Here is a 27707-nt window from a genome sequence, read left to right on the forward strand (position 1 = left end):
TTTTATTTTTTCTAACATAGAATTGTGGTGTGTCTAGTAGGGTATCCAGTTTTACATAATCAATAGACAAGTGATGTCCCTTCAGTTTGTTATGTTTGGATTGGACCATTGTTCAAAGAAACTGTGTTTCTAGTTGGTGTTTACAGAGTAGTGGTACTTGAAATTTCCTCTTGATCCAAAGAAAGAGTCTTCTCAGCTGTTTTGTTTTGTTCTTTAGAAGACTTTGTCAGTGACACCCTGCAGTGAAATCTTATCTGGACTCCATACTATGTTCAAAGTGACAGTATCTATGTTTTTGCTTATTTGCCTCCTCAGCTGTTTTCATTCACTTTTATTTTATAATCAGTATCTCAGAGATGTGTGAAGCATCACAACTGTTTCTCTGAAAAACCCATTTTTTTCATGTTTTTAGAACACAGAGTACATGAGTGATAGAAATTCAACATGACTGCCTGATCAAATTACACTTTTCTCTGCCTGGGGGCATGTGTTGATATGTCTAGATATTGCAGTGTGCTTGCTTAACAGTGCTAACAATTTTGTCTTTTCTGTTTGACTTATCTAGCTGGAAGGGCCATGTGTCCTGCAAATACAGAAAATTCGCAATGTTGCTGCACCAAAGGATAATGAAGAATCTCAGGCTGCTCCCAGAATGTTACGTTTACAGATGACTGATGGACACACAAGCTGCACAGCTATAGAATACAGTAGCATGTCAAAAATAAGGTGAACAGCTTTCTTTTCCATGTTCTCCTTTGATATGTAAATGTCCTTGAAATAATGGAAGTGTCCTTAGTAATTTATGAAAAGAAAAAAAATTGCTCGACAAAAGAGACTTCCTTTTGGATTTGTATGTAAAGGGGAAATTTAAATTCAGCATGCAAAGGTACATATTAATGTAATTTGTAGTTCTTTTTATGCTGAACTATGTAATGGAAGAAAGTGGATTTTTGCATCTACTGGGTTGTAGTTTCATAACACACAAACACAGCAAACTGGGGGTGTGTGTATACTTGGGTCAAATTCCCAATTTTTAGTAGTAGCAGATCTTTTGCCTTACCTTTGTAGCAGGAATGCCACAGGCTTGACACTTCTAAGCCAGTGCAACTAATGCTGCTTAACCATGGGCAGGTCTTTAACTTGGATATTTCTTCAGTTAAAAGTGAAGGGCAAGAGAGCTGATTACTGCTGAATATGGGGATGCCTTATGTGTTTGGTTATGGGGGTGCTAAAAACAGTCTCTGGTGTTTAGTCTGCAGAGTAATGGTGTGCTCTGCACTCTTCTTGTTCAGATAAATCTGGTTTAAAAAAAACCCTCCTTCTTGTGTCTTTCTTTGCTAGCTGCAAACAGCTAGGTATGGATATATGCTTAATTTTTGAATGTCATCTTCTACTGTTAAACTGTTCCTTTGGAACAGGGGCCAGCTTGCAGTTTAGAGTGCTGTCAGAACATGTAGTGATATTTTAATTTTAGTTTGAGCCAGCAGAACTTGGAATATTATATTCCAATGCAAATATAAAGACAGCAATAAAGGAAGGCAAACAGTCCTGTGTAAGTACACTCTAGATCAAAATGTTTGAAGATGAATACCCAGTACAAGACATAATTTGAAAGCTTTTTGATAAAATCTCAAAAGTGTTAGAGAACTAATCACTCTGGTAATGTTGTGAATGCTTCTTTTTACGTAACATTTAAAGATTTAATTTGTGTTATATATAATTTTTTCAGGTCTGATGTTAGACTATTAAACTGCAATGATATCGTGTTTCAGTACATAGTGTTACTTAAATAAAAATCATAATTTTCTTTTATATTATAGGTTTTTCATGACTATGGTTTCCATTTACCCCTTTCCCCTTGCCTAATTTTAATTTTTTTTTTCTGTATTTCTTTCATGTCTATTTTTTGATCTCCTTTTTTTGCCTTTATCAGAACAATCCAAAATCCATTAACATTGCTAAGGTTGAATGGCACTGGTACTGTAATTGGCTGACTCCATTATGAATTTTCCTCACCGTGTGGTTTGGGCCTGTGATTGCAACAGTAGCTCTAGCATATTTTAAAGAGATTATTGCCTCTCAGTTGAAAGGTTTTAACTGGCTGTGTCCTGTTTCTCACAAGAAGAAGCAGTTTCCAGATTGCACTGCTTGTCATATCGTTTGATTACACATTGGAAGTACATGATTCTTTTATGCTTCTGCTGTTGCTATTCCAAGGGTAGATTCACGTGAGAAGAAAAGGTGTCTCCATGTGGGAGCTGATGACAGAAAGAATTCATATGTTTTTAAGTTGTAGAGTAGTGAGAGAAGAAACACTATGAGATGCATGGTTTTTATGTTTATTCTAGTATACTCCTAACTCCTAGCAATGTGTAGAAAGGTTCCTTTCTGACCACTCTATGTGTCTACTGAGTTAAATGTCTAAAAAAAATATGACATGATTAACTATTTGGAAATCCACTCTTAACTGTAAATATGAAGAACCTGCCTCAAATCAGTTGTCTAAGAATATCATCTGCTAATCAAAACAAATCATAACCTTAGTTTGGTGTTACAAAATTGGATATTAACCAAACAGACAATTTGCCAGTGTTCATCTCTGTTAGAATCTGTTGTATAATGGATGGGAAGTATTTCAATAAAGCTGTTGAAAAGTACTGTGCTTTTTGATGCTAATTTTTTTATTATGGCATATATAAATGTTGGAATGACAATAAGAGTAGTTTTTTATATGTTTCTTTGTGACAGAATATTAATAAATCTATTTGAATTTTTTGACTTTGTTTCTACCTCTAGCCTGAACACTCCACCTGGAACAAAAATTAAGCTTTCAGGAATTGTTGAAGTGAGAAATGGATTCTTGCTGTTGGATGACAGCAACACAGCAGTTCTTGGAGGTGAAGTGGAGCATCTTATAGAAAAGTGGGAATTACAAAGGGTGAGGTAACACCACTGGAAATTCTTGTATTACAAGTTGCTATTACATTTAAACACGTCAAGCTTATTCTGTTGACTGTGAACTTTTGTATAATAAGCTTTTAGAACTGTACTCTCCAAATAGTTTTAGGGCTGCAGCCAAATGTATGCAAGTAGGTCTTATAGTATAATGTTGCAAATTAAAAAATTACAAGTGATCTTTGCATGGAAACTGATTCCTTTCTGCAGGGATTGAAAACATTAATCAAATATATTAAATTTATGTTGGTAAATAGTCATGGGTGGTTGCTTTCTTAAACAGTGTGTTTGGTGCCAAAATACTATGGAGTTCTGCCTTTTACAGTTACTTTCTGTAAGTCACTGTTAAAAAGACAGTTCTGTAGACTGTCTTTTTGAGGCAAAAATAATAGAATAAATATACAGAAAGCATTGAAGTTGGTAACCTTTGGAATGAGACCTGTACTCCAAATTCCATCAGTACTTTAGGTAAATTGTGGTTACAAAGTCAAATTGGAGGTTTAAAATTGTTCCAACAAGGCATAAATATGTGTAAGCTCCTTTACTTTGGTTTCTGTCCCAGTAAAACAAAAGTGGCTGCAGGAATATTTTTTCATACATTTTCTCACAAACAGGTGGAAGTTCCTAGGGCAGGAGTTGTGACTCTACTACCATTAGTCCTAAATACTTGCCAGATTAACTATTGCTACTACAGCCATGCATATCTCTGTATTTTTGCATCTGCATCTCTGAAACAGAGTAGCTGCTTATGAACATGATGGTTAGTTCTGTATGAAGTACTCATTTTATTGTTGTTCCTGCTAAGTTGGGCTCGGTAATTTTTAGCCTTCTTTGGTGTTTGGTTGAACTTAATAGATTCTGGCAAACTGAGCCAAAATTAATTTGAATTTTAGAGTTACGCACTCTACTAGATTCTGTTTGTCATCCTTCAGCCTTTATAGCTGAAAATAAGGGTTTTTTTTGAAACACAAAAGCATTCCTGGTTTTAAATGGAGCTTTCAAAATAAAGAAGGTTCTGGCAGAACCATCCCATTTTATGATTTTTATTCTTAGTATTAAGTCTTGTGAGTTCTCTCTTCAGTTAAAGAGGGTAGATGGGGCAGAAGAGAGAACATAGAGCTAACACTTTCTTAAAAATTCACAAGACAAGAATAGAACTGGTTTGCTCTCTTGGTGATATTTTGGACAGTCTGTTTTCATATTTCTTGTACCTGGACTTCAGCAGATAAATTTTGCTTTATACTTAATAATTGGTTTTTGAAATCAGTATTAAGAAATAACTTCGAACAGACTCTATTTACATAAATAAAAAAAGCAAAGCATTTAATAACCAAAGGCATGCTGCTGACTACAACTTTCAGCACTTGTTAGCCAGCTCTCTTGGCTGTATGCAATACATAAAACAGAGTGGTAGCTGTCACTGATTTGCTCTGGTAAGACACAGAAAGGTAGCTATTGCCTGCTGCTATTACCTCAGTGCTCTGGTTCTCAAACTTTTGGAGTTTGCCCAGAGTATTTTCTTTTTCTTGTTGACCAGCTCACAGCACATGCATGTGGCTGTGTCAGAAAAGCTGTGGGTGACAAGGAATCAATTTGGACAGGTGAACCATGACCACTGGAAATTGTAGTTCCAGTTCTATATCCAGACTGACAGGTAGACAGATAGGGCTCAAACAAATCTGTAAAAGCCAGATGCTACATGGTAACAGTTTCCCTATGAACTCACTCGATGCTTCTATACTGTTCAGAAGGGTTTGTAGAAGAGTACAGCTGACAAATAAGCATAACTGCTAAAATATCTGAGAGGTGATAAGGACATTGCCACTCCTTGTCTAGTCTTGTCATGGAAGCTTAAATAAAAATGCTGAATTGTGTTTGCATAAAAAGACATAAAACTTTTATTTGTGTAACTATTTCAAATTACTTTTTTTGAAGCTAATTTTTTAGTTTTCATGGCAGTTTTATATTTCCTCTCCACTAGGAGGTCTAAGATGTGTTAATTTGGCTTCCTCTGTAGATGATGAAATAAGAGGGTTTTATACTTAGCGTAAAATTAGTGTTATTAAGCCAAATAGCATGAAACTTTAGAATAAAAGCCATTTATTCTGTCTTAAGGTATTGCCCATGCACCTACTTGTCAGCTTCTACTTGTTCAATTGTATTACTGTTTTGTTTCATTCAGAGCAGTGTTTGAAATTGCTTTCAGGAGGAATCAAGTTTTATTACTAAAAGACTCATACAATGTAGCATATGTGGAATGAATGCAGAGAATGTGAGATTTGTTTTTCTAGACTATTTGGAAGTATCATGGACATCTTTAAGAAAAAATACAGTTCCAAATAATTATTGCTTTATGGTGTTCCTCATGTTCTGATGCTGATTTATGTTCCAAACATGAAGGATCAGTATGTGTATGATATTGCTGGTACTCTTCTTATGAGGGAAGAGTATTTTGTATTGCTATTAAACAAAACACCAGACAATATGTAAGTGAAGTCTGAAGCAAATCTGCTGAGATGATTGGTGAGACTGTTTGATGGGCTCTTAAATTTTTAACACTTAGAATTATAGATCATCTAAAAGTAAAGCTGTTTAGTATATGTCAAGATATTTCTGTTTCGGTGAAGGTGAGGCTAAATATTGAGATTACATTATGGGAAAAGGAAGTAGTTTTAGGTATACTTCAAAATACATGTATAAAGAAAGGCAAGGGTACAATAGTATGTAATATCTAGCAATCTCATATTGTAAACTGTAGTTTCTTAAGAGATTCTCTAGGAAATGTGTTTTTAATGTCATGATGCAAATAGAGCAAAAAGGATAAAAGAAGTACACTATATGTATTTATAACAAAGTTTATTGTAAATGATAGTTACTGCTGGGTTATGAGGAAATTTAATTATAAGTTAAAAAAATTGTGTGTGTTGCCAGTTTGCTTTTTATTCAGTGCTATGTGAAACTTGGTTTCTAAAGCAGCTGCTCTCACTTCTCAGCAGAGAGTGCTCCTTGAGAAGAAGGTTTCAGAGCATTAGAATTCTTTCATTATGGATAACAGTTTTATGCAATAAATTGTTGTGATTCAAAATTCATGTAGGTAAATGTTGGTAAATAGGCAGTCAGTTTATAAGGGCTTTTTTGCCATTTGCCCAATTGCACATTTGGGCACTAGATTGGAACAGTCTTTTTTGTCTATGTGATTTCTTGATTCTGATTTGGGAAAAAAAGAAAAGAGTGTAAATTCAGCTTGCTTTTCCTGATTATAGGACATGAAGAATTAATCCGAGTTTGAGTTCTTGTCTAGCCTATAATTACTTCTTTTAATTGTAATTTGATTAAGTATGGGAGTTCATTCCAAAATTGCCTGCATTTCTCTAGGTACAAACAAACAAGCAAACAAATAGAAACACCAGAATAAGTGCAGGGTTTATTGCACCTGCAGTGCCTGCTCTGGGGAAGTGAAGTGGCTTGACCGTGAAATCTTTGTTGTACTGTGCTGCTTCAGTTAATAGGTACAGGGAGTGTGAGCTTGCTGCAGTGATTAGCCCTTGGTTAGCTCGTATTTCTAAGGCAGCATTTTAAGTGAACTGGTTGAAACTAAAGCACAGAAATTTTATGATTTCTGCACTTCTAAGTGGTTTTTTTTTTAATAATTTATTGAATACTTTATCAGTGTTTTTTGCTCTAAGGTATGAGAAAAAGGGTTATTCTTTTTATTCAACCTTGAAAGGAATTAATAACTATAAATTATTTAGAAAGCAGTCTTTGACTCCTGAATAAAAGCAGTTAACTTGAAAGGAGTGGACCAAAAGTTTTAATTTGGGGATGTATTAGCTAAATTAATCTATTACTTAGTTTAAGAAATTCTCTGATAACATAGTGGCCCAAAGTATATTCATGTTTATACTCCATTTCTCACATGATGGATTTAAATCAATTCTACATCAGGGTAATAAATATATAGGTAAATGTCATTTATAGCCTTAAGTAATTAAGGCTGTCTCTGACAACAGAGAATGCATGTAGTCATGCATGAATGTCCGTTGGGGGAAAGGGACAGTGAGAAATGAAGCTGATAACAGAGATACATTATAGGAAATGCAATTTTGGTGCATTTTGTCAGCATTAAGGACCTGTTCTTTTTCTTCTTAGTAGGACAGCATTTTGTTTCCAGTAGTGGCAAAAAGGAGATTGTTTCTAGGGAGAGATCACAGTCTGAGCACTTATTCAGCCTTGACATACAGAATTGCTGTATTATCAGGGGATACAATTCTGATTAATCCTTTCTGTGTTTGCTTATGCATGGGATCATGAATTTCACATAATCGTTGATAATGGAGGTCATCTGGCTGAATCAATGCCACATACAGCAAATTGTCCAGGACAGTGTCCTGGCAGCTTTTGAGTATCTCTAAGGATGGGGACAGCCTCCCTGTCTCAGTCACCCTCACAGTGAAAAAAGTGTTTTGTGATGGAGGGTTTTCAGTTATATTTCAGTTTTTGCCCACTGTCTCTGTCATCTTACTGGGCACCACTGAAAAGAGCCTGTCTCTGTTGTGCAGATTGATAAGGCCCCCCTAAACCTTCCCTTCTCTAGGCTGAATTGGTTCAATCCCTTTTTAAAGGTGCTGTGTGCCTTTACAATCTCTGCTGGCTGCAATTTCATTGGACATTGTATGAAAAAAACATCTGCTGCCTGTTTTTGTTCTGCTTTGGTCTATTAGTGTAGATTTTGATGTATAACTGAATTTTCTACTTGTGTTCTATGTGCCTTAGTAATTTTGCAAAATTCCGTAATTTTCTTTGTTCCTCTGCCTCTCCTCCAACCCTCTTCTTAACCTAGGTGACCCAAGACTTAAAAATACTAATTTCTTTTCTGCTGAAAATACCCATCTTGCAAGTTTCATGTTCTTTCTGAAATAGAGACATTTATAATATAATCTGTTTTCTGTTTGCAATTTATTAATTATCAATTTTCTTTTACAGAGTTTGGCAAAACACAATAGGAGTAACATTGGAACAGAAGGTGGCCCTCCTCCTTTTGTACCTTTTGGGCAGGTATAGTGTACTTTTCTTTGTCACTTCATAAAAGTACCTGTATTATGATATCTATGTACCTTGTTCCAGTTAGGTAAAGGCTGTCAAAACACCTTAGGTCTTGGTAACTTGTGTATAAAAAATGTGCCTGTTAAAAAAAAACAAAAACTAAACTGTGTTAATCCTGTCTCTTTGTTGTGCCAGTTTCCAATAACATTTTTCCTCTCAATTTCAAACTTAACTTTATTTAGTGTATGGAGCCTTTGATTTTGCTGGTGAGATCGTGTAGGCACGTATGCAGCCCCTTCTTAAATGCCAAAGAATTTGGCAAGGATCAGCAAATTTCCAAGAGTCATTGTGATTGCATCATGATGTCTTGCTACATGATCATACTCTTTATCTGAGGGTCTGCTATGCTAATGGAATAAAACTTGGGTGGGTCTTTTTGCAAATGACAGCAGGCAGAAGAGTAATTAAACATTCCTTTTGCATTTTCAGAAATGTGCATCTTATGTGCAAGTGGATAGCAGAGATCTTGATCGCAGAAAGACTCTGCAAGTGACAAATACCGTAAAACCTGTTGCGGACAATGATGAATTCGAAAAGCAGAGAACAGCTGCTATTGCAGAAGTAGCAAAGAGCAAAGAGGTTAGAATGCATGTGTTGCAGCATTTTACTTACCGTGATTGATCTTTTCTTGTCAAGTATTTATCTCTTAAGTGACAAATGCTTTCTGATATTTGCCTGCGTATAATTCTACTCCCATATCTTTAAAAAGATGAATTAGGCTTAGAGTCCTTTTAAATTGATGGCTATGTTCTTATTTTAATAGAGCTAATAAATGTATTGTAATGTTTTATTGTAGATATGATTTTGCTACCACTACTAAAAAATGAGGGGTGTACAATTTTGCTAATAAGATTTAAGTAATAAATACAGGTTATCAATTTTCATCTGTTCTTTTTAATTCTCAAAACCCTCATGATTCACTGAACTCAGTCTGAAAAAAATAGCTAGGAAATTTAGTTCTAATGTGTCAGGTTTTTATGTTCTTCTTTAGTCTTCTTTTTGGTTTATTTATCAAAGTGCTTAGTAAGTTGTAACAGCTAGAATTATATACCCTTTTTACAACCTCATTTGGGCACAGGGGAAAAAAAATCCTGACTAATAAATTAATCTTTTTCTGTGTGTGTGTAAATTAATGCTTTATTTGCTGACCCAGAGCATAATCAAAAAAACTCAAAAAACCCACTTCAACAAAAGTTTCTGCTTTTTCTACTAGCTAAATATTTTCATTATTTCTGGTTGCTGAAATGTTATTTTGTCCTTATCTAAAGACCAAGACATTTGGAGGAGGTGGTGGTAGTAGCAGAAGCAATCTCAGTGTGAGCACTGGAGGGAATCGAAACAGGGAACTGTTCCAGAAAGAGAAGATAGCAAAACCAGAGGGGAAGAATGAAGGGGTCTACCGAGAACTGGTAAGATGGAAGACTTTAATGGAGTCTTGAATGTGTAAGATTAAAAACAAAACCCCAAATATGACAAGAAAAAGATCAAAATACCTTGAGGAATTATGACTTTCCTTTCAATTTATTTTGGGGTCTGCTTAGAATACTAATGGTGCTTTTGTACCTTACTGAGATAGCTATGAGTTTCACTGTGATTCTGAGCTAAACATTTATTCAGTAAAATTTAAGTGTGTATCTCAGAGTTAGATTACATTAGGCTTGGGATTTTGTGGGTTTTTTGTAGGGTCTTGGTATGGCTATTTTTGAGCCTGTTACATTCATGAATGTTACATTCATGGGGTTCCAGTTAAGAATGTTTTGGATGGCAGCTGTTGAACTAAATGGCCAATTGGTATGATTTTGGTGCAGTGCAATGTTATTTTCTGTATTTAATGCTTTGTGATTCCCATCTTGACTTTTTGACGTCATGCTCTATACAGTTTGGAATAACAGAGCCTGCATTTCTGCCCAAGTAAATTGTTTGCATTTCTTTGTTTTCTTCTGGAAAACCTCTAGCCAATTATGTTTTATCTATGTTTTAAGAAGTAACTGGGTTTTGCATTGTCTGCAAAAGTTGTGAAGGGGTTCAAAATGAAGCAGATGGCTAGTTTTGGTACCCATATTATTTTGAGATATTTCTTTTAGTTTTCTTATAGACCAGGAGAATTTGTGCTTGAAGAACTGTAGTAGTAGAACTGGAAACTAATTAATTAAAAATCATACTACTAAAAAACATCCCTTGTTTATCTGGTCCTTTTGAACTTACATGCAAAGATTTTATGTAAAACTAAAATATTAAAATAAACAAGAAATATTGTTTCAATTAAAAAGAAAAGAAAAATTAATGTAAAAGCTGGTGTGTTTATAGAGTGTTGTATTTATTACTTTTGTGTGTGCCTTTTATTTCAGGTTGATGAAAAGGCTCTAAAACACATCACAGAGATGGGTTTTAGCAAAGAAGCAGCAAGACAGGCACTTATGGATAACAGTAACAGCCTAGAGGCAGCATTAAATTTTCTTCTGAACAACAGTAAACAGAAACCCATTCAGGGACCACCACCTAGAGGTAAAGCTTGCAAAGAGATGCTTTAAAACTGTTTACAAGCCAAAGAATTTGTGTGTGGTGGATTACTAATGTAGTTATAGAAGGGCATATTTGCATGTTTTTTTCCTGCAAGTTAGAATGCATTGCAAACCTGAAAGCAAATCCCTAAGAAAGGTTTCTGTGTTATTATATTCTTGTAAAAATTTTTGAATTGGAAGATAGATGTTTAATTAGCCTTAAATGGGAAATGTATATTCTAGAATCACAGAAGAACATGAGTTGGAAGGGACATTGAAGATCATCTTGTTCCACCTCCCCCACACCCACCTCCCAGACAGAGAGGCCACCCACTAGACCAGGTTGCTTAGGGCCTCATCCATCCTGGCCTAGAACACTTCCAAGGACAGAGCATCCACTGCTTCTCTGGGCAACCTGTTCCAGTGCCTCATCACCCTCATAGTAAAGAAGTTTTTCATCACATCCAATCTCTCCAGTTTGTAGTTTAAAATCTCTTCAGTTTGTAGTTTAAAATTGTTCTGCCTTGTCCTATCACTGCCATTCTGTTACAGAATTTTTTAAAAACAGAAAATACAAACATTTTGTGAATCAAATGAAAGCATGTGTGTGCTTTTTAATTTTTTATTGCCCATTCACAAAAAGCCTTTAATGCTTACAGGTAAGGGGAAGGGCCGAGGCCGAATAAGACCTGAAGATGAAGAAGAGCTAGGAAATGCCAGACCATCTGCACCAAGCACACTGTTTGATTTCTTGGAATCCAAAATGGGTACTCTAACAGTAGAGGGTGAGTTACTGAAATTAATGTATCTGGAACAAATGTTGGATAGTGTAGGTATAATTATTTTTCCTAACTCTGTCATCGAAAAGTTGATTTCTAAACTTCCTCCACAGTCAGTCACTAAAAAAAAAGAGTGCTTGGAGAATTATTCCTCTCAAGAAAGGTCAAATAAGTTGCTCAGTGGTGGTTAGATGTCTAAAAGTCAGTAATTTGAAATAAAATGACATAAACCACAATTTGTTAATCTGACTGGATTCTTTCTGAATCATGAATCTTTATTTATGATATCATAAGTCTTCACTGTATTTATCAAAAATCAAAATATTCAAAGAAAACAACTTTTAAATACACCAGCATTCTGCATTAGCTGATAAAATTTTGTAAACTGGTCAGGTAATGAATATAACCACATTTTCAGAAAGCAGATAGAGGGAATGATATTTGAGATACTTCTTGACAACTCATTTTACTTACCAAAGATGCACTGGATTTTTTACAATGAGCAGAAATGAAAACAGTGGTAGTGTTTTTGGCTTACACTGCAAACATTGATTTTTCTTTGGATACATTTTGTGCTTTATTGAGATATTACAGGAGACTTTTATGTTTGTCTGAAAGACATTTAAAGGAAAAGAAATAATTCCTGTGGTTTATATAAATTTCTTATTGTCAGTGTTTTTGTAGTAAGTAGTAATAGTAGTTTATCAAGACTCGTGAAATGAGTGAATTGCTTTTTTAAAATGATACTACTGATTGCTTGGGGATACTTATATGATCCTTTGGATTTAGTGCATGTATGTAGACAATAAAGCATAGTGTTCTGTGAGTAAAAAACCAGATATATTTATTATATTTACTTCAGTTTACAATCTTCAATATTGTGTTTTAAAGATAAATACACATCACTTTTATGAGTTTTTTTCCTCTTAAATGAAAACAAAAAGATTCCATAAATGTCATAAGAAGAAAAACATAATTCCATTAAAACTTTTTAAAGGTTTTATACTCCTTGAGTTACTGAAGGTTCTGGCATATTCCCTAGCAGGACACACAGGGTTTTAGCTTTTATGTTTTTTATCACTATGTTGTTTTTTCTCATTTTATCTGAGTAATCAATATGTAATCCAATGTACTATTCCTGAACCATACTTTCCTGAAAAAAACCCAAACCCAACTTGTTAGCATTTTTGAGGAGTTCACAAAGCGTTCGGATTATTTGTGAAATTCTTTTCAATCTTTCTGCCTTGTTTTTCTGCAAAAAAAGTAGATGTTGTACTTTGTAAGGCTTTGAAGTGGTTGCGTAGTTTCATGTTCTTAGCTTTTCTTTTCCTTACTGAGTGTGTGTAGCCCATAGGATTGCATCTCGGTTTCTATGCCAGGTTTTAGTTTTGCTTGAAGCGTCTTTTAAATGAATATTTCAAGAAGTATGTAGGCATATGTATTTTTTACTTTCAAAAGTTATTTTTTCCTTGCCAAATTTGAGAAAAATTCTACAGTCTGATGAATTCAAACACATCCTTAAAATAATATATTGAAAGGTGATTTTCTGCCATTTTATTGCCTCTGCCTTTGAAAATCATTTCAGTTAGATTCTTAATTATTAGTTGTCTTAAGTTCCTTTCAAACTGAGATGGCAGGAGTTTTAAAAGTATTTGCTGAGTGATCTATCTGCAGTGACCATACTTAGCACTGTGTACTCTTCAGTCATGAAGTCTGCATCCAAATGTCTGCAGAAAACGGGATATACATATAACTAGTACCTCCTAAATTTAATTTGATCCTGTCATCTATAAGCAGTAGAGAAGCATTCTAATTCTAGTTTCACTTAGAATTAGAAAAGTATTGGTCAGAATCAAAAGGCACGTGGGACAAACTGATCAAAACAATTCAAATATGTAATGTTACCAAGCCAAGAATGTCTCTTCATTGATTTTCCTGCACAGTAATACACTAAGGAGCACACAGGCTGGTAGGTTTTCCTCCATTTATATTCACCAAACACTGTGCTATACTACGTATAAAAGAAGATAGATTGTTCTGCAGTATTTCTGGCACCTTACTGTCCTGTATGGTCTCTAAAATCTAGTATTGTATTTTAGGTATTAAGGAAGAAAGGGGTTTGTATAGGGACCGTGGTTTTGAATAAATGAGTTAAGTCCTGACTGTTACATGTTTGTGTATGACCGGGAGCAGATAATTACCTGGAATGGACATATTTATCATTATTGAAAGCATTAATGTCTATGCACTTCAGACAGAGTTAATTCCTTCTAAATGACTGGAAGTTGTTGTAAAATCCAAAAAACAAAACGCGGTTTTGCTGAAATCTTATGTGATCTGGGGAGAGAAAGTGTCTGAAAAAAGGAATTGTTTCTCTTTCCAAGTACACAAAAGATTGATTTGTGCATCCCTCCTTGTTTTTCTTATCTGCTGTTATATAATTGTCTAATTAACACCTGAAACCTTAGTAGTGTGGTGAATTTCTAAATTCACTTCTGTTGCTGAACAGGACCTGCAGAACTGTTGTTGAATTTTTTTTTTTATTTGGTACTTTTTCGTACTTGCATTTAGACCAAGTAGAAAAACATTTATGAGTTGAAATTTCTTTGTATTTTTTAGGAGGTACTTATATTCCTTTTAAAAGTTAAGACAGCACATTAAGTTTCTTGTTGTTTGATTTTTATTTTTTTTAAAGAAATACTTATTAGTTACAAGAAAACATAGTAGTGTTTTGCCCCATAAGTGATATCTTGTGATGTTTTTATGTTTTATCTCCTCTTTTCCATTAAGGAAATATTAAGTAATTACAGCTATCAAAAGTATTAAATACCTGACTCCATGATCTGCTAGCTCTTTAACTGTAAAACACAGCATACTTTAAACATACTTTATTTAAATGAAATGCAAAGAATTAAAGCAAACATATCCTTAACTTTAAACTGCATGTTTGTTTATTTATTTATTTAATTTATTGATTGATTTATTACTGTGAATAGTTGGTGACACCTACAAAAGTATTTCTGTGTTGAAATTAAGTAGTTTGAATCTTGGCAAGAGAAACCTCCTGACTGCAAGAGATAACACAAATAGCAGACAAAATTGCTTTCAGTTAGCTGCCTATGCTTTCACTTGGTTAATTTCTGCTACTGAACACAAAAGATTTTTTCCATTAATCTCCTTATTGTTTTCTTTTGTTATGAGGAACAACTCATCTATCTTTGCCAGCTTAAATAAGTAAACACAGGGAGTATCAGAGAGAATAAGATGATACCAAGAGCTCTGGCTGTAGTATTAATGAATAATGAACATTATTCTTTATCTAGTCCCAAATAAATTAAAGGTTTAAAATAAATTGGTAATGCAATAAATGTAATTAAAATATTTGTTTCATTTTGTGGTCACAAAATTTATTTGAATATCTGGGAGTAGGAGTGCTTGGAGGGGAAAAAAAGATTCTGACTTTTTGGAGTTAAAAGATATTTGTAACATTTGAAATCTGCCATGCAGTAGCCATGTTTCCAACAAGCATGGAATGCTATTGACAAGAGTTCCAAATTGAATAATAGTTATATTTCTTATTCAGCCTTTTTTCTAAAAATCAAACTTAAGACAGAGCTAATTGTGACTAACATGAAAATAACTTCTATTTGTTGTATTTGTATGTTAGCATTGGTGATATATGTTACAAGGCTTGTACTTTTATTTTGTCTTTAAATGTAAAAGGGACAAATATAGTACATTTCATACATTTTAAAGAATAATGAATTGTCAGTTTTTGTTTGAGTCCTTCAATCCAGTTAGTTAAAGTTTATAGTGAATACAATGCAGAATGTTTTGAATTTTTTTGTTCACTTCTTTATTATAACTCTTCTGAGCTTGTAATTGGTTTGTTTCAACAGAAACATGCACTCAGGTCCCTGTTCCTCAGTGTTGCTACATTTTAGAAAAAATTATATTGATATTTATTTAACTTGACAAAGCTCTTGGATAATGGGAATTTTACTTCATGACACGAAGTGTGTGCAAATGTATCACTAATTATCTTCTAATTTTTAAGTCTTTCGGCCAGTACAAGATAGAACATGCCCTGGAGGTAGCTGTCTCAAAGATATACTTCATACAGTTACATAAAAGTATTACTCAGTCTGAGAGGAGAAACCCAAAACATTGCCACCAGTGTGGGAAGGGCCATGGTCATTGAATTTAGCCACATTATTAAACATGGTACAATCCACAGGAGAGGACCACAGGAAGCCGTACTCTTTAAATTCCACTATGTATTGAGCAGTGCTTTGTAAATTGTGTTGGCTGGGATTTCCAAGTGCAGCAGGTCCTGCTGGTTCTTTGTAGTCAGGGAAATGTGATTGGTCCTGTAGGGTCCTCTTGCATCACCACATACAGAAGCCAAAATGAGTAATGTGAGTGAGTGAGTGAGTGTTCCATACTGACAAACACTACTTGTCATCTCAAAACTTCTGAGCAGATGATAAGAACCTTATAATTAATTTTTAAATGTATTTTTTCCAGACCATGTTCCCAAACCCCCTCTGGTTGCAAAAATGACGACTGGGCAAACCTATCCCACTGTTTGAGAGTAGCTTACTACATCTTCTTGTTAAATGCCAAATTAATATTTTTATAGCCCTGTAGGAGGCATTACTTTTCTGGGAACAGTTGCTAATGGTTTATTGGAGTTGGGGCAGGAAGTGGAAGCAGTTGTGGTAGACAACTTGTGAATGGGATCCCTTGATGCTTTTTTTGATCCCTGTTTCTCATAAAGAAACTTCAGAATCCCTTCATTTTTTTGGTGATCAAACCAGACAGCACAAATACACGAAGAGCCAGTATTATTCTCATCTCCTGGCTTTTTTTGTTGACTACTGTTGACAAAGTACCATTTACTGTTATTTGGCAATTTCCATTTGCGAGTGACTTGTGCTTGAATGTCAATCAGTTAGTTAATGTGTTCTGATCATTCAAGGCTGTTGTGTATGATGCAGTCCCCAGGGAAGCTTTTAGGACAAGAATTGCACCTCTGTAGAAAACATAAGTTTATGGGATTTTGCATACCTTAGGCTTAGACTAAAAAAACTCAGCTGTTTCATGTCAGCCTTTGTATGTCACAGAAAAGAGACCTAGAAGAAATAACTGTGTTCACTGTTTTGAAATTCTCTAGTCACTTTACCTGCTGTCTAACATGTAGTATTATTTTAACTTTCCACTGCTGTTTAAAAAAAAAAATCTGTAATAAAAGGATGCAACACAATTTCAATCAGCTTGTTGCTTTTATGTTACAATCACATTATGTTGTGTAGACAATAGCTAAAATTACTCCTTCTATGTGGTGAAATTGAATAGAAATTTCAGTAAACTTTTTTGAATTATAGAAGAATATGTTTTGATTTTTCCTTGAGGCTTTAACTAAACTGTAACTGCTTTGAATGCACTTGTGCTGCATAGAGTCCTTGTACCTTGTATGTACTAAGTACTGTCACTACCCATCTCAGCTCAGGAGATGTTTATTCATTTAGAAAAAGGGAAAAGGACAGCCCTTAAGAAGAAACATTTTGAGTTTAAGTCAAACCTAGGAAAGTATTACCATTCACAATCTAGTCATGAACCTATTCCTGTTATTTTTCTGTTGGAACAGTGACTTAATTTAATGTTACAGAATATTAAATAAGATGATTTATAGTGAGTTGTTAGATTTTTATACGCATTTTTCTGTAATGGTGTGTACAAGGGAGTAAACGTTCTCAGGGGTCATCGAACTGTTCAATCATTTCATGTGTAATTAACATTAGGATAGACCTAAGAGCTTAGGTTGGGCATGTGAAGAGTGGAAGCCTGAGCATTTTACAAGAAGAGACGAGGTATAAATTAAGAATGTTGTGAACAAAGACTGTTAATTAATTAATTTGGAAGTGAAATCTTTCTAGATGATAGGAAGTCTGTATGATTGGTATTATACAGAAGTGGAAGAGTATAATGAAGCTATTTAGTGAAAAGTTACAGATATAAAGTAAAGAAAAACAGTATTCTCATATCTCATTTGTAAAGAAGAAATAAGGAAGTACTTCTAACTTTAAAAGTGTTATTCTAACAGAACAAAATTAATTATACAAGATTTAAAGTCATCTTTACATTTTTAAAAATAAAATGCATATTTATACTCTTGTGTCTTTCTGAGTAGTATATATTTACATATTAATTCATTAAAATGTGATTGGTTTCATACTAATATATTATAGAGTAAGATGTATTTTTACCAAGATCGTGTTCAGGCTAAGCCTTATGTATGCTTATGCCATGTAAAAAAACAAAAGCACCAGGTCATTTTAGTAAAGCAAATGTGACTTTTATAAGTTATATGTAAAAATTGAGCTAGATTCTTATTGGGAAATTTAGTAAATTAAACTGACAAAAATTCTGTGAGCTACTACTAATCATGTGATGCTTGAAAGGGTTTTTATAAAAGAAAAATAAACCAGGTAAAATTTACATTTTATTTTTAACTTGCAATCTTGCATGTAGTTATGCAAGTTGATACATTTGCTGTCAGGTATCAGCGTTCATTGTTTGTAGTGGTAACATTCCTTTCAGTGGGAATGTGTGAGAGCCTGACTGCACAGTCCCACCACACCCATGCACATGCCAGGCTCATGGACACAAGCAAGAAAATGACACCTTTGCACCCACCCACATGGCACAAAATTGCTCATGAATCCCTTTAATGAATTCATGAAAACATGAATCCCTTTAATAGGTTTATGTTTTCCTTTTCCATCAGGTTTAAAGTCTGCTAGCAGATCTGATACCCAGCCACCAACACGCACACACCTATGTGGGTCTGTCCTGGCCAGGAGACCCCTGACCTGTGGTACCCACTTCACCTCTGCTCCAGCTTGTTGGCTGGTACAGCCTGGAGCTGGTAGGAGGGTTACATGAATGTACTTTATATAGCTTTGGCCACTGTGTGAGCCCAGACCTGGGGTCTCCCTGGCAGATGGCCTTCAAGACCCATGGTCTCTCCAGTGTTCATGGTTTCTCTTACTGTTCCTTGTTCCAGTTACCAGCTTATCCTATCTCAAATTTGCTAGTTTAAAAACATGTCCCCTCACATGCACAACAGAGAATGTAGAAAGAGAATTTAATAAGGAGATGGGACAGGTTACAGTGATCACATGCAGGACTGTATTGACCAGGAACCTACTTATTTGCAGCTCTCCTGTTTAATCTCATTTCTTCTTTATTTTCCCCTGGGTTCGTCTTCATTTCTCCCCTCCTTTTGCTCTTCACCTAAACAACCCATTACAAATTTCATGTTTGCCTAAAAAGCTCCTAATTCCATAAAAAGTTCCACAGATATTCACAGCTCCCTTCCTCTCCAGCAGGCCATAGCATGTTTACTCTCTATTTATATTCATGATAATCTTGTCTTTATTCTCATTGGTTAAGAGTTCTGGTTGAAGCTCTTAAAGGTGGCACTTGAGAAAGTCCTGTTACGGCTCACTGATCAGAGTGTCCAGATTCCTGGGCTTTGCTACTATTTTTGTTATCTACATTTTGCCAGCTCTGCTCATTTAATCACTTCTGATTCTTGTCTTTTCTCTTGAATAACTGTTAACAAGGTATGCTGAATAACTGTTAACAAGGTATTTTTACAGAAAGTTTTAATTCAGATTAGAAGTATTGCCTTTTCCTCCTCATTTTCCTCTCTCCTCCTTTCTCCATCTTGGAATTCTGTTTCTCTGTCTTAAAGGGGTCTTACTCAAGTGGGTTGTTGATGTCCATAGGGAGGAGCAAGTAATCTCCTGGAAATTTATGCCTGGCTTTTCTCTTGCTCACAGGGGCTTGGTTCTCAGTACAGCCCAGAGTAGTGTATATTTTCAGATAACTAGGAATTGCAGTTCAAATGTGTCTGGTAAATTCTCTGTGTGTACCATTCCATTTCCATGTCACAAAGGTGCATACATTTCTGAAGAATACTGTTCCTTTATCAAAGTCTGAAACAGTATTTATAAAATGTATTTGTGTGAAATATGTTAATTGAAATAATTTTTTTCTTTGTAGAACCAAAATTGCAATTTCAGCCAACACATCAAGTACAGCACAAAGTTATGAATACAGAACAGAATGGCATCAAAGAGAATCATTCAAGACACGTTTCTCGCAATGACATGAGACAACCGAGGAATGAGAAACCCCCTCGTTTTCAAAAGGATTTTCAGAATTCAAGGCAGGCTTTGGAAAGTGGTGGGTTACCAAGAAACAGAGGTCCTGAGAGGCACAGCTCTTTAGAACACTGGACAGATGAAAAAAATAAAAGTGACAGACATTATGCTAGAAATGATAGGTCAAAGGATGTGGGTTATCCCATAACCACTCACCAGAGTGATACTACTTTCAAAAAAAGGGATAACAACATGCAAAACAGAGTAGGAAAAGGAGTGTCTTTCTCAGAATTCAAGGAAAATTCTGCTGCTCAAGATGTGACAGACAACAATAACCAGAAACGTGGTAAAAGAGACAACCCAACACACAATTCCGAAAATTTTTGTGATAGGAAGGCACGAACAATAAGTAGTGAATCCTTTATGGTAAAACGTGAGCAACATTTTGGTGTTAGTAATGATTACCAAAATCCCAGTAGGACTGATAATTTTAATGCTGTACCAAATGGAGATACTGAGCATCATCAGAAAGGAAGACGAGTAGGACCTATCAAATCGTCAGGACCCACTGCGATCCCATCTTTTGATGATAAAATGTTGTATTACAACACCGGTCCCAAAAGGAGAACTGGGCCCATCAAACCAGAGAAAATACTGGAACCATCGAGTCACATGGAATATGGAAAAAGTTGGAGACCAGGGGATCAATGTTTTGCTCTTTATTGGGAAGACAACAAGGTATGCCTTTGCCAAATGAGAACTATCTCAAATTGTACCTCTGGTGTTCTCTTACTCATGCGTGGGAGATATTTCTCACACTACCACAGAGACATGGTCTTTGTTCATAGGTGTGCAGTGTGCTTCTTGCCTAGCTCCATGCTTTGTTTTTTATTTTATGACCTATGTCACTTACATTCACTGCACAAAACTTTTAAAGTCTCTAAATCAAGTCCTTGTTTCTGTCATGTACATGGGAGGTTAGGATGTCTTAAGCTCCTTACTGAAGCATTTGACTTAAGTGCCAAAAATTTGAAGGGATGAATGTATGGATCTAGGTGCCCATATTCTTTGCTGAGAAACAAAACCTGTGTGCTGTCTAGAATATCTGTAATGGTAGAGGTGTAATACCTTTTGCTGGAGCAAGTCAGCACACAACCTTTAGCAGCACAAAGAAAGAATAAAGTCTGCAGGAATGGGGCTGTAAAAAACCTGCCAGTTTTCTTTCAATCATTACAGAGCAGAAACGCAAAAGGCTTAATTTTGATTAGCACTTGTATGCTATTAGCTAAAGAATTTGTGGACAAATTAATATGCTGCATGATAGTTTTGTATTACTGCTTTTTTATAAGTTTAAATACTTTATTTTCAGCTCTTTTCCTCATTAATAAGATTTCTCCTGCAGCAGGACATTTTGCTTTCTTCTCCTTTGCTAAGAAAGTTTTACACTGTTCTCTTTGATTTGTTATCACCTGTTCTCTGCCACTCTTCGTGAATAGTTTTCCTTGGGTTTTCTGATGATCTGAGAACTACCTTAAATATTATTGTTCTTTAAGTATGTTTTATTCACACCTTTTTCTGCTTTTAAAGAATTTTTTGTTACGTTTACTGTATTATATTTATTAAAAGCATTTTCCTTTTTTTTGGGTCTGTATTAGCTCAGCAGCATAACTTGATTTTTTCTGTTTTTTGCTGGTATGACTAAAACCAATGATAAAACATGCAGGATTTTTGGCAGTGGCCACATATAGTCAGTTGACTCCATTAAATAGGGATATGTAGCTTGAGTTGATGGATTGGTGTGAAGTATAATGGCACATTACTGAATTGTTTCCTATTTTCAGAGTACTTGCATTACTCTGAAATGAGATCTTGAAATTTTTGAAATTACAAACCTTGCAAGATAAATACATATGACATAATCCCAGACTGTTACGTATTCAGCAGATTAGAAGGTGTGTTTTGGGCAGTGATTGGTTTCTTGGTAGTTTAAGTAAATGCTGCTACTCACTTCTAATACAATTCTGCAATGTGATGGTAAAATGCAGTACTGAGCTTAACCATGTTAGGAGGCAGTGATATTTTTTTGTGTTCAGTCAGATAAAAGTGATTGAATTCAAGAAAGCTATGTTTGCATAAATGTAAAAACCCCTAGTTTTGTGTTTAGAAAACAGACTCTATGAAGAGGCAGTTTTATCATATTTTCATAATATTTTATCATGTTCTGTTGTGTGATAAGATAGGTATGCTAGTACACACATACAAGCCATATCAGTATATGGCTGATAAGCACTTACAGATGTATATTTTAAGTAAACATCTTACTATAGCATTTCTCTGTATACAGCAGCATTTGTGCTAGTGATGAGTTTGTTCTGCTCTCAGGGAGATGAAAACAGATATTTTAAATGCTCAGTCTACTTAAATAGGCTGCCTGTCTTCTCAATGAGTATTCTAAATACGTTCTGCCATGTCCTTGGAGTCTGCCATGTGGAATTTTAAGATATCTGGTTTCATATCTGGTACAAATTTAAAACAAAATGTAATATTGACTAAGACTAAGTCTGTATACACATACACAGACATACAGACATATTTGAAAAAGAAGCTGTTAAGTATTTGTGGTATTTCTGGTTGTGACCTTTGAAAATTTCTCTTTTTAAGTTCTACCGGGCAGAAATTGAAGCTCTCCATTCTTCTGGGACAACTGCAGTTGTTAAATTCTGTGATTATGGAAATTATGAAGAGGTGCTTCTCAGCAACATCAGGCCTGTTCATGCAGACACATGGGTATGTGATAACAAATTGTATTAAAAAATATAAACTACATAGTCTGTACAAAATATGTAACTCTTAACTAATTAATGCCTACTCATGCAAAGAATGCTACCTACATGTGTAGAAAAATAGTTGCAAAGTACACGCACAAAATCTCTGATTTTACTTGTCTATATGAAACCTGATAGACATGTATTATGATGTGGTATTCTTCCTGTATAATAAATTTCAATTGTATTATTTGAAAATGAATAATTGATCTGTGAACCAAACAGTTTTATGCATGTTTTCTCTCTTAAAATTTGTTACTTACTTTATTCAACCCAATTTTTTGTTTTATTTCATGTACATTGTATGTCGTTCTGTAAGGGTTAGGAAACAGTCATTTAAAACATATGTTCTGAAGCTTTTCACTACATGTGTATGTATGACTAAAAATACACATCTGTATCCCTTTATTTTGTATCATAATTTTATTCTTGTTTCAATGATTTCTTCTTTGCCAAATATTGTAGTGGTCATGTATGCATCAAAATCTGTTTTATGAAGTTTAGAATGTATTAGCCTTATGGAAGCTGGAAATTTTAAAAGGCTATATTAGTGAATATCATGGAAGCAGAGATACATTTCAATTAAAAAAATATCAAGAATGCACAATTCTTTCCTGTTTACTCTTACTGTAAAAGGCTGCACAAAAAATTATACATCTGCATATTGATTCCTTAATGATGAGTTGACTGGGCTTATTTTAAGCTCTTACTTTTGGGTCATAGAACCATGTTACTACTGCTACAGAGGCTGAACATCAACTCCTGTTTCCCAGTGGTCTTTTAACATGTATTATTGACTGTAGCTCTCAGATGCCTCTGAGATGGCCTTTTTGTACTTAAAAACATACCTGAAACTCCTCCCAGCTGATGCATTGCTGTTTGTATGAAAATTTACCCTTTATCCTGCCTTCTTTTTGTCCTACTAGCTGACCTGTAAGATGCTAGTTATTTACTGTATGATTGTATTATTTTAACCCTTTTTCTGGGTTAATAATCAGACTTTTCTTCATTTGATTGCAGTTTTGAGGAGTGACTTTTATTTTACTTTAAACCACTGAATGTTAGCTCTCACAGTCTAAGAACTTGGCCTAGTATTAAAACTAAGTTGATCCTGATAGTGAGGTGCCATTTCCTGCTTGGTCCTAGTAGTGAGGTGGTCATTTTCCCTCTTCTGCCTCTTCTGCCTATGTCTGATCATGTGTTCTTCCTCATCCCTCTCCTCCCATGTTGGATTGTCAGTCATGTAGCCACAGGTTTGAAATGGAATGAAATGGACCACATTTTTGTTCCCCCAAATTGTCTTACTTTATTTCAGAGTTAGTTTGTTAAAGCTGACACAAGGGTGATTCTGACAGTAAGTACCATAGTCCTGACATCATGCTGTGTCCTGATTGAGTCACTGAGGCTTTCTCTGTTATTACTGTAGACAAAAGAGGAATTTCCAAGGACTTTCAGTCCATTCAAAAGTGAAAAATACCTTTCTCAAGGTTCTTTTTTCTCTCAAGGTAACCTAGTTGAATTACATAAATTTAAACAATGAAATTTCAGATCATTACAGTTACACAAGGTAAATGCCAATCAACATCTTCACAGTAAACATAATTTTAATGAGTTGTTTTCTGACAAATTGCTCTTTTGTTGCTCAAAGTTCCTTGCAGCTATAGGATATTTGCAGAAGAAAGTTGGTTAGGACCTACCTCTTCTTTATTTTTGGGTGCTAAGCATAATCCTCATTATGCATTTGCTGTTCTTAATCACCCATTGATACTCAGATTTGTCTTTTAAGCTGAACACTGTTGACCATTTTTCTTTGTCTCAGTGTTCTTATTGTAAAGAAATCTGGATAGCATGCACGAATGCAAAATAAAGTTATAATGCTGCTTAGTTCTTTGACTTAAGATTCAAGTAACTTGGGTGTATTTCCTATTTACAAGAGAACAAAACAGATTTTAAACTGACTTCAGTGATTACTTTTCTTTCACTGATCAGTGCTATTGGCCCCAAGGAGCATGTATTACTGGAAATATTATGCTGATTTTTATTTCAGTTGTTCCATGTAATTTCCAGAGAGCTAAGTAAAGTCCCTTTTGCAGGTGCTTTTGTCCATCAGTGCTGGTCACTTTTAAAACATCCTAGGGGCACCGGAGCAGGCAATTCCCAAAAGTCAGAAGTCAAGCAGGCGAGGCAGAATGCTGACTTGGCTGAACAACAATCTTGTCTTGGAAATATAGCAAAAAAAGGAAGGTGTATGCCCAGTGGAAGCAGGGTCAGGTGGCATGGGAGGAATACAGAGATGCTGCTTGCCGCTATAGAGAGAAAATTTATGCAGCTGAAACTCAATTGAAGCTGCCAGAAATGTGGGGAGCAATAAAAAAGAAGGTTTTTTCAAATATATTAATGGCAATAGGCAGTGTAAAAATAACATCAGTTCATTACAGGATGAGGATGGTCACCTCACAAACAGGGACAGGGACAAGGCAGAGGTGTTTAAGGCATTCTTTGCCTCCATCTTCAACATGGGTGATGGACCAAGGGTGTCTCAGTGCCCTGAGCTGGAGAACCATGACTGCTAGAATCAACTCACAGCTGACTGTGGAATTGTGTGGGATCTGCTCCTCCAGCTAGATCCCTACATATCTCTGGAGCCTGATGGGGTTCATCCAAGAATCATCAAAGAACTGGCTGATGTAATCACAAAACCTCTCTCAATGATTTTTGAGTAGTCTTGGGAATCTGGAGAGTTCCCAGCTGACTGGAAGCTGGTCAGCACTATCCCAATTTTCAAGAAGGTCAAGGAGAACCCTGGAAACTACAGACCTTTCAGTCTCACTTCAGTGTCTGGTAAAATAATGGAAAAGATTATTCTGGGAGGTATTGGAAAACACCTGGAGGACAATGCACTCATCAGTCACAGCCAGCACAGCTTTGTGTGGGGAGAGTCCTGCTTGTCAAACCTGATTTCCTTCTATAACAGGGCAGCCCACCTAGCTGGCCTAGGAAAGCCAGTTGTTGTAATTTTTTTGGACTTCAGTAAAGCTTTTGATGCTGTCTTTCACAGTACCCTCCTGGAGAAAGTGTCCAGTTCACATTATGTGGAGTGTGAGCAGCTGGCTTTCAGGTCAGGTGCAAAGAATTGTAGTGAACAGAGTGACATCAGAGTTTTGGTGACTGGTCACTAGTGGGGTTCTGCAGGCTTCATACTCAGCCCTGTGCTCTTCAACATCTTCATTTTACTTAGACATACAACTTAGACATAGGTCTCAAAGAAATAAGTTTGCCAATAACACCAAATTGGGAGGAGCTGTTGACTCCCTCGAGGGCAGAGATGCTCTTCAGAGAGACCCAGACAAATCAGAGAGCTGGGCCAAAACTCACCAAATGTATGAGGTTTAACAAGGGCGAGTGCTGGATTTTCCACCCTGGATGGGGCAATCCTGATTGTGTGTATACACTAGGTAATGAGAGGGTGGAAGCAGTGCTGCAGAAAGGGACCTGGGGGTCCTGTCAGTGGCAAGTTGAGTCATTACTGTGCCCTGGCAGCCAGGAGGGCCAGCCGTGTCCTGGGGGGCATCAGATACAGCATCATCAACCACTCAAAGGAGGGGATTGTCCTACTCTGCACTGGTGTGACCTCATCTTGAGTACTGGGGGCAATTTTGGACACCACAATATAGGAAAGACATTAAACTATTCAAGGGCATCTGAAGGAGGGCAGCAAGCATGGTGAAGGGCATTGAGGGGAAGCCATTTGGGGAACGGCTGAGGTAATTTGGTTTGTTCAGCCAGAAGGAGACTGAGGGCAGACCTCGTTGGTGTCTTCAACATCTTTATGAGGGGAAGGTACCTATCTCTTCACTCTTGTGACCAGTGAAGGACCCAAGGAAGTGGCATGAAATGGCATGAATCAGGGGAGGATATCAGGGAAAGATTTTACACCCAGAGAACACTAGAACAGGCTCTCCACAGCACTCTGAAGCCTGACAGAGTTCAAGAAGCATTTGCATAACGCACTCATGCACATGGTGTGATTCTTGGGATATCCTGTGGTGGGCCAGGAGTTGGATTCAATGATTATTGTTGGTCCTTTCCATTCAGTATATTCTGTGATTACACTATTCTTCATCTTTCTTAACTGTCTGCGCTGAAAACATGTGTGAGTTCTAATTCAGACTCCTTTTTGAAAGAGTTGCTGATACTGAGAGAAGATTTAGTGAACTCTATCAAGGCATAAATTTAGCCTATGTCTTAGAATTGATTATTCTTTATTGTTTGTTTCAGTATTGTTTGTTTAGTACTCATGTTGAATTTAATTTTTGTCCAACAAATACAAACCGATGAAAGTATACCACTGGGAGGAAGAAAAAAAAGCAAAGCAAAACATTGCTTGGCTAGTCACTTGAAAGAACAGCCAAAGTACCACAGAGACCTTATTTTGATGACATTACATATTATTTAAGCACCTCATCTTCTGGTCTGCTTTTGGCAACCTTTATAAGTGATTTTTGGTTTGTTTGGGATTTTTTTTGGTTTTTTTGCTTTGTTTTGTTTTCTCTTGTCTTAACTGTAGATCAACTTTGCCTCATATTCTCAGAATACATTGTGCTTACCACCTTAATGAAAAAAGTATAATAATTGATTGTGTACTGTCCATTACCCAGTTTGCTCAGAGTTCTTGTAAGTTTTCAGTCTGTCTGACACCTTACATGTAGCTATTTATTTTTCTGATGGCTAGAAGTAGAAGATAAAGCTGAGTTTTACATGAGGTAAACCAAAAAGGTAGTGGGGATTTTTTTTTCAATAATCACATACAATAGCAATATAAATACATTTAAGAACACTAGAACTGCTTACTTGTTTTTCTTAGTGCCTGAAAAATATGTCCTAGGTATGCAATTCATAGATATTTTTAATAATAAAACTGCATTTGGGTTCCACTATTCTAAAGTTCTTATAAGTGTCCTGTATGTAACACTACAATATTGTATTCTGTAGCAGGGGTCACTTAAAGTATTTTAATAAAACTAAAAAAAAAAAAAATCACTGAAATGCTATTGTAGAAGTAAGAACTGCTTGTTTTTATTTGTAAGCAATGTAAAATTATACTAACAACTGAAAAGCTTTGAAAGGACCTTCCTGAATCACTTAATAATTTGTTCTGTGGAAAAAAAAATAAAGTCAAGATAATACTTTAAACTCTAAGTCTTAATTTTATTCTCTATTTTGTAGGATGTTTTTCCCTTAATAAATTATGAAAATGTACAGTCTAAGTGTTTATCTTGTGACATTTTCCCCCAAAGGCAAGTAAGTCTTTGCTTTGTTTTCCATTCTCTATTTCTTTAGTAATGTCATAGGCTTTTTTCCACCCTATTT

General features: G+C 35.5%; 1 protein-coding gene across 1 annotated transcript in view; it reads left to right on the plus strand.

Annotated features, from left to right (window-relative positions):
* TDRD3 (tudor domain containing 3) overlaps positions 1 to 27707 on the plus strand; it is a 92177-nt gene that overhangs the window by 48619 nt on the left and 15851 nt on the right. The window contains exons 4-12 of the mRNA XM_041466887.1: positions 566 to 726; positions 2797 to 2938; positions 7939 to 8010; positions 8488 to 8637; positions 9327 to 9467; positions 10407 to 10563; positions 11219 to 11344; positions 19412 to 20250; positions 22174 to 22299. Of these exons, the coding sequence (XP_041322821.1) occupies positions 566 to 726; positions 2797 to 2938; positions 7939 to 8010; positions 8488 to 8637; positions 9327 to 9467; positions 10407 to 10563; positions 11219 to 11344; positions 19412 to 20250; positions 22174 to 22299 (1914 nt within the window). The remainder of the gene's footprint in view (positions 1 to 565; positions 727 to 2796; positions 2939 to 7938; positions 8011 to 8487; positions 8638 to 9326; positions 9468 to 10406; positions 10564 to 11218; positions 11345 to 19411; positions 20251 to 22173; positions 22300 to 27707) is intronic.

The sequence above is a fragment of the Pyrgilauda ruficollis genome, unplaced genomic scaffold, assembly GCF_017590135.1.
Source record: "Pyrgilauda ruficollis isolate IOZ18807 unplaced genomic scaffold, ASM1759013v1 scaffold20, whole genome shotgun sequence".
In the NCBI taxonomy this organism is placed as follows: Eukaryota; Metazoa; Chordata; class Aves; order Passeriformes; family Passeridae; genus Pyrgilauda; species Pyrgilauda ruficollis.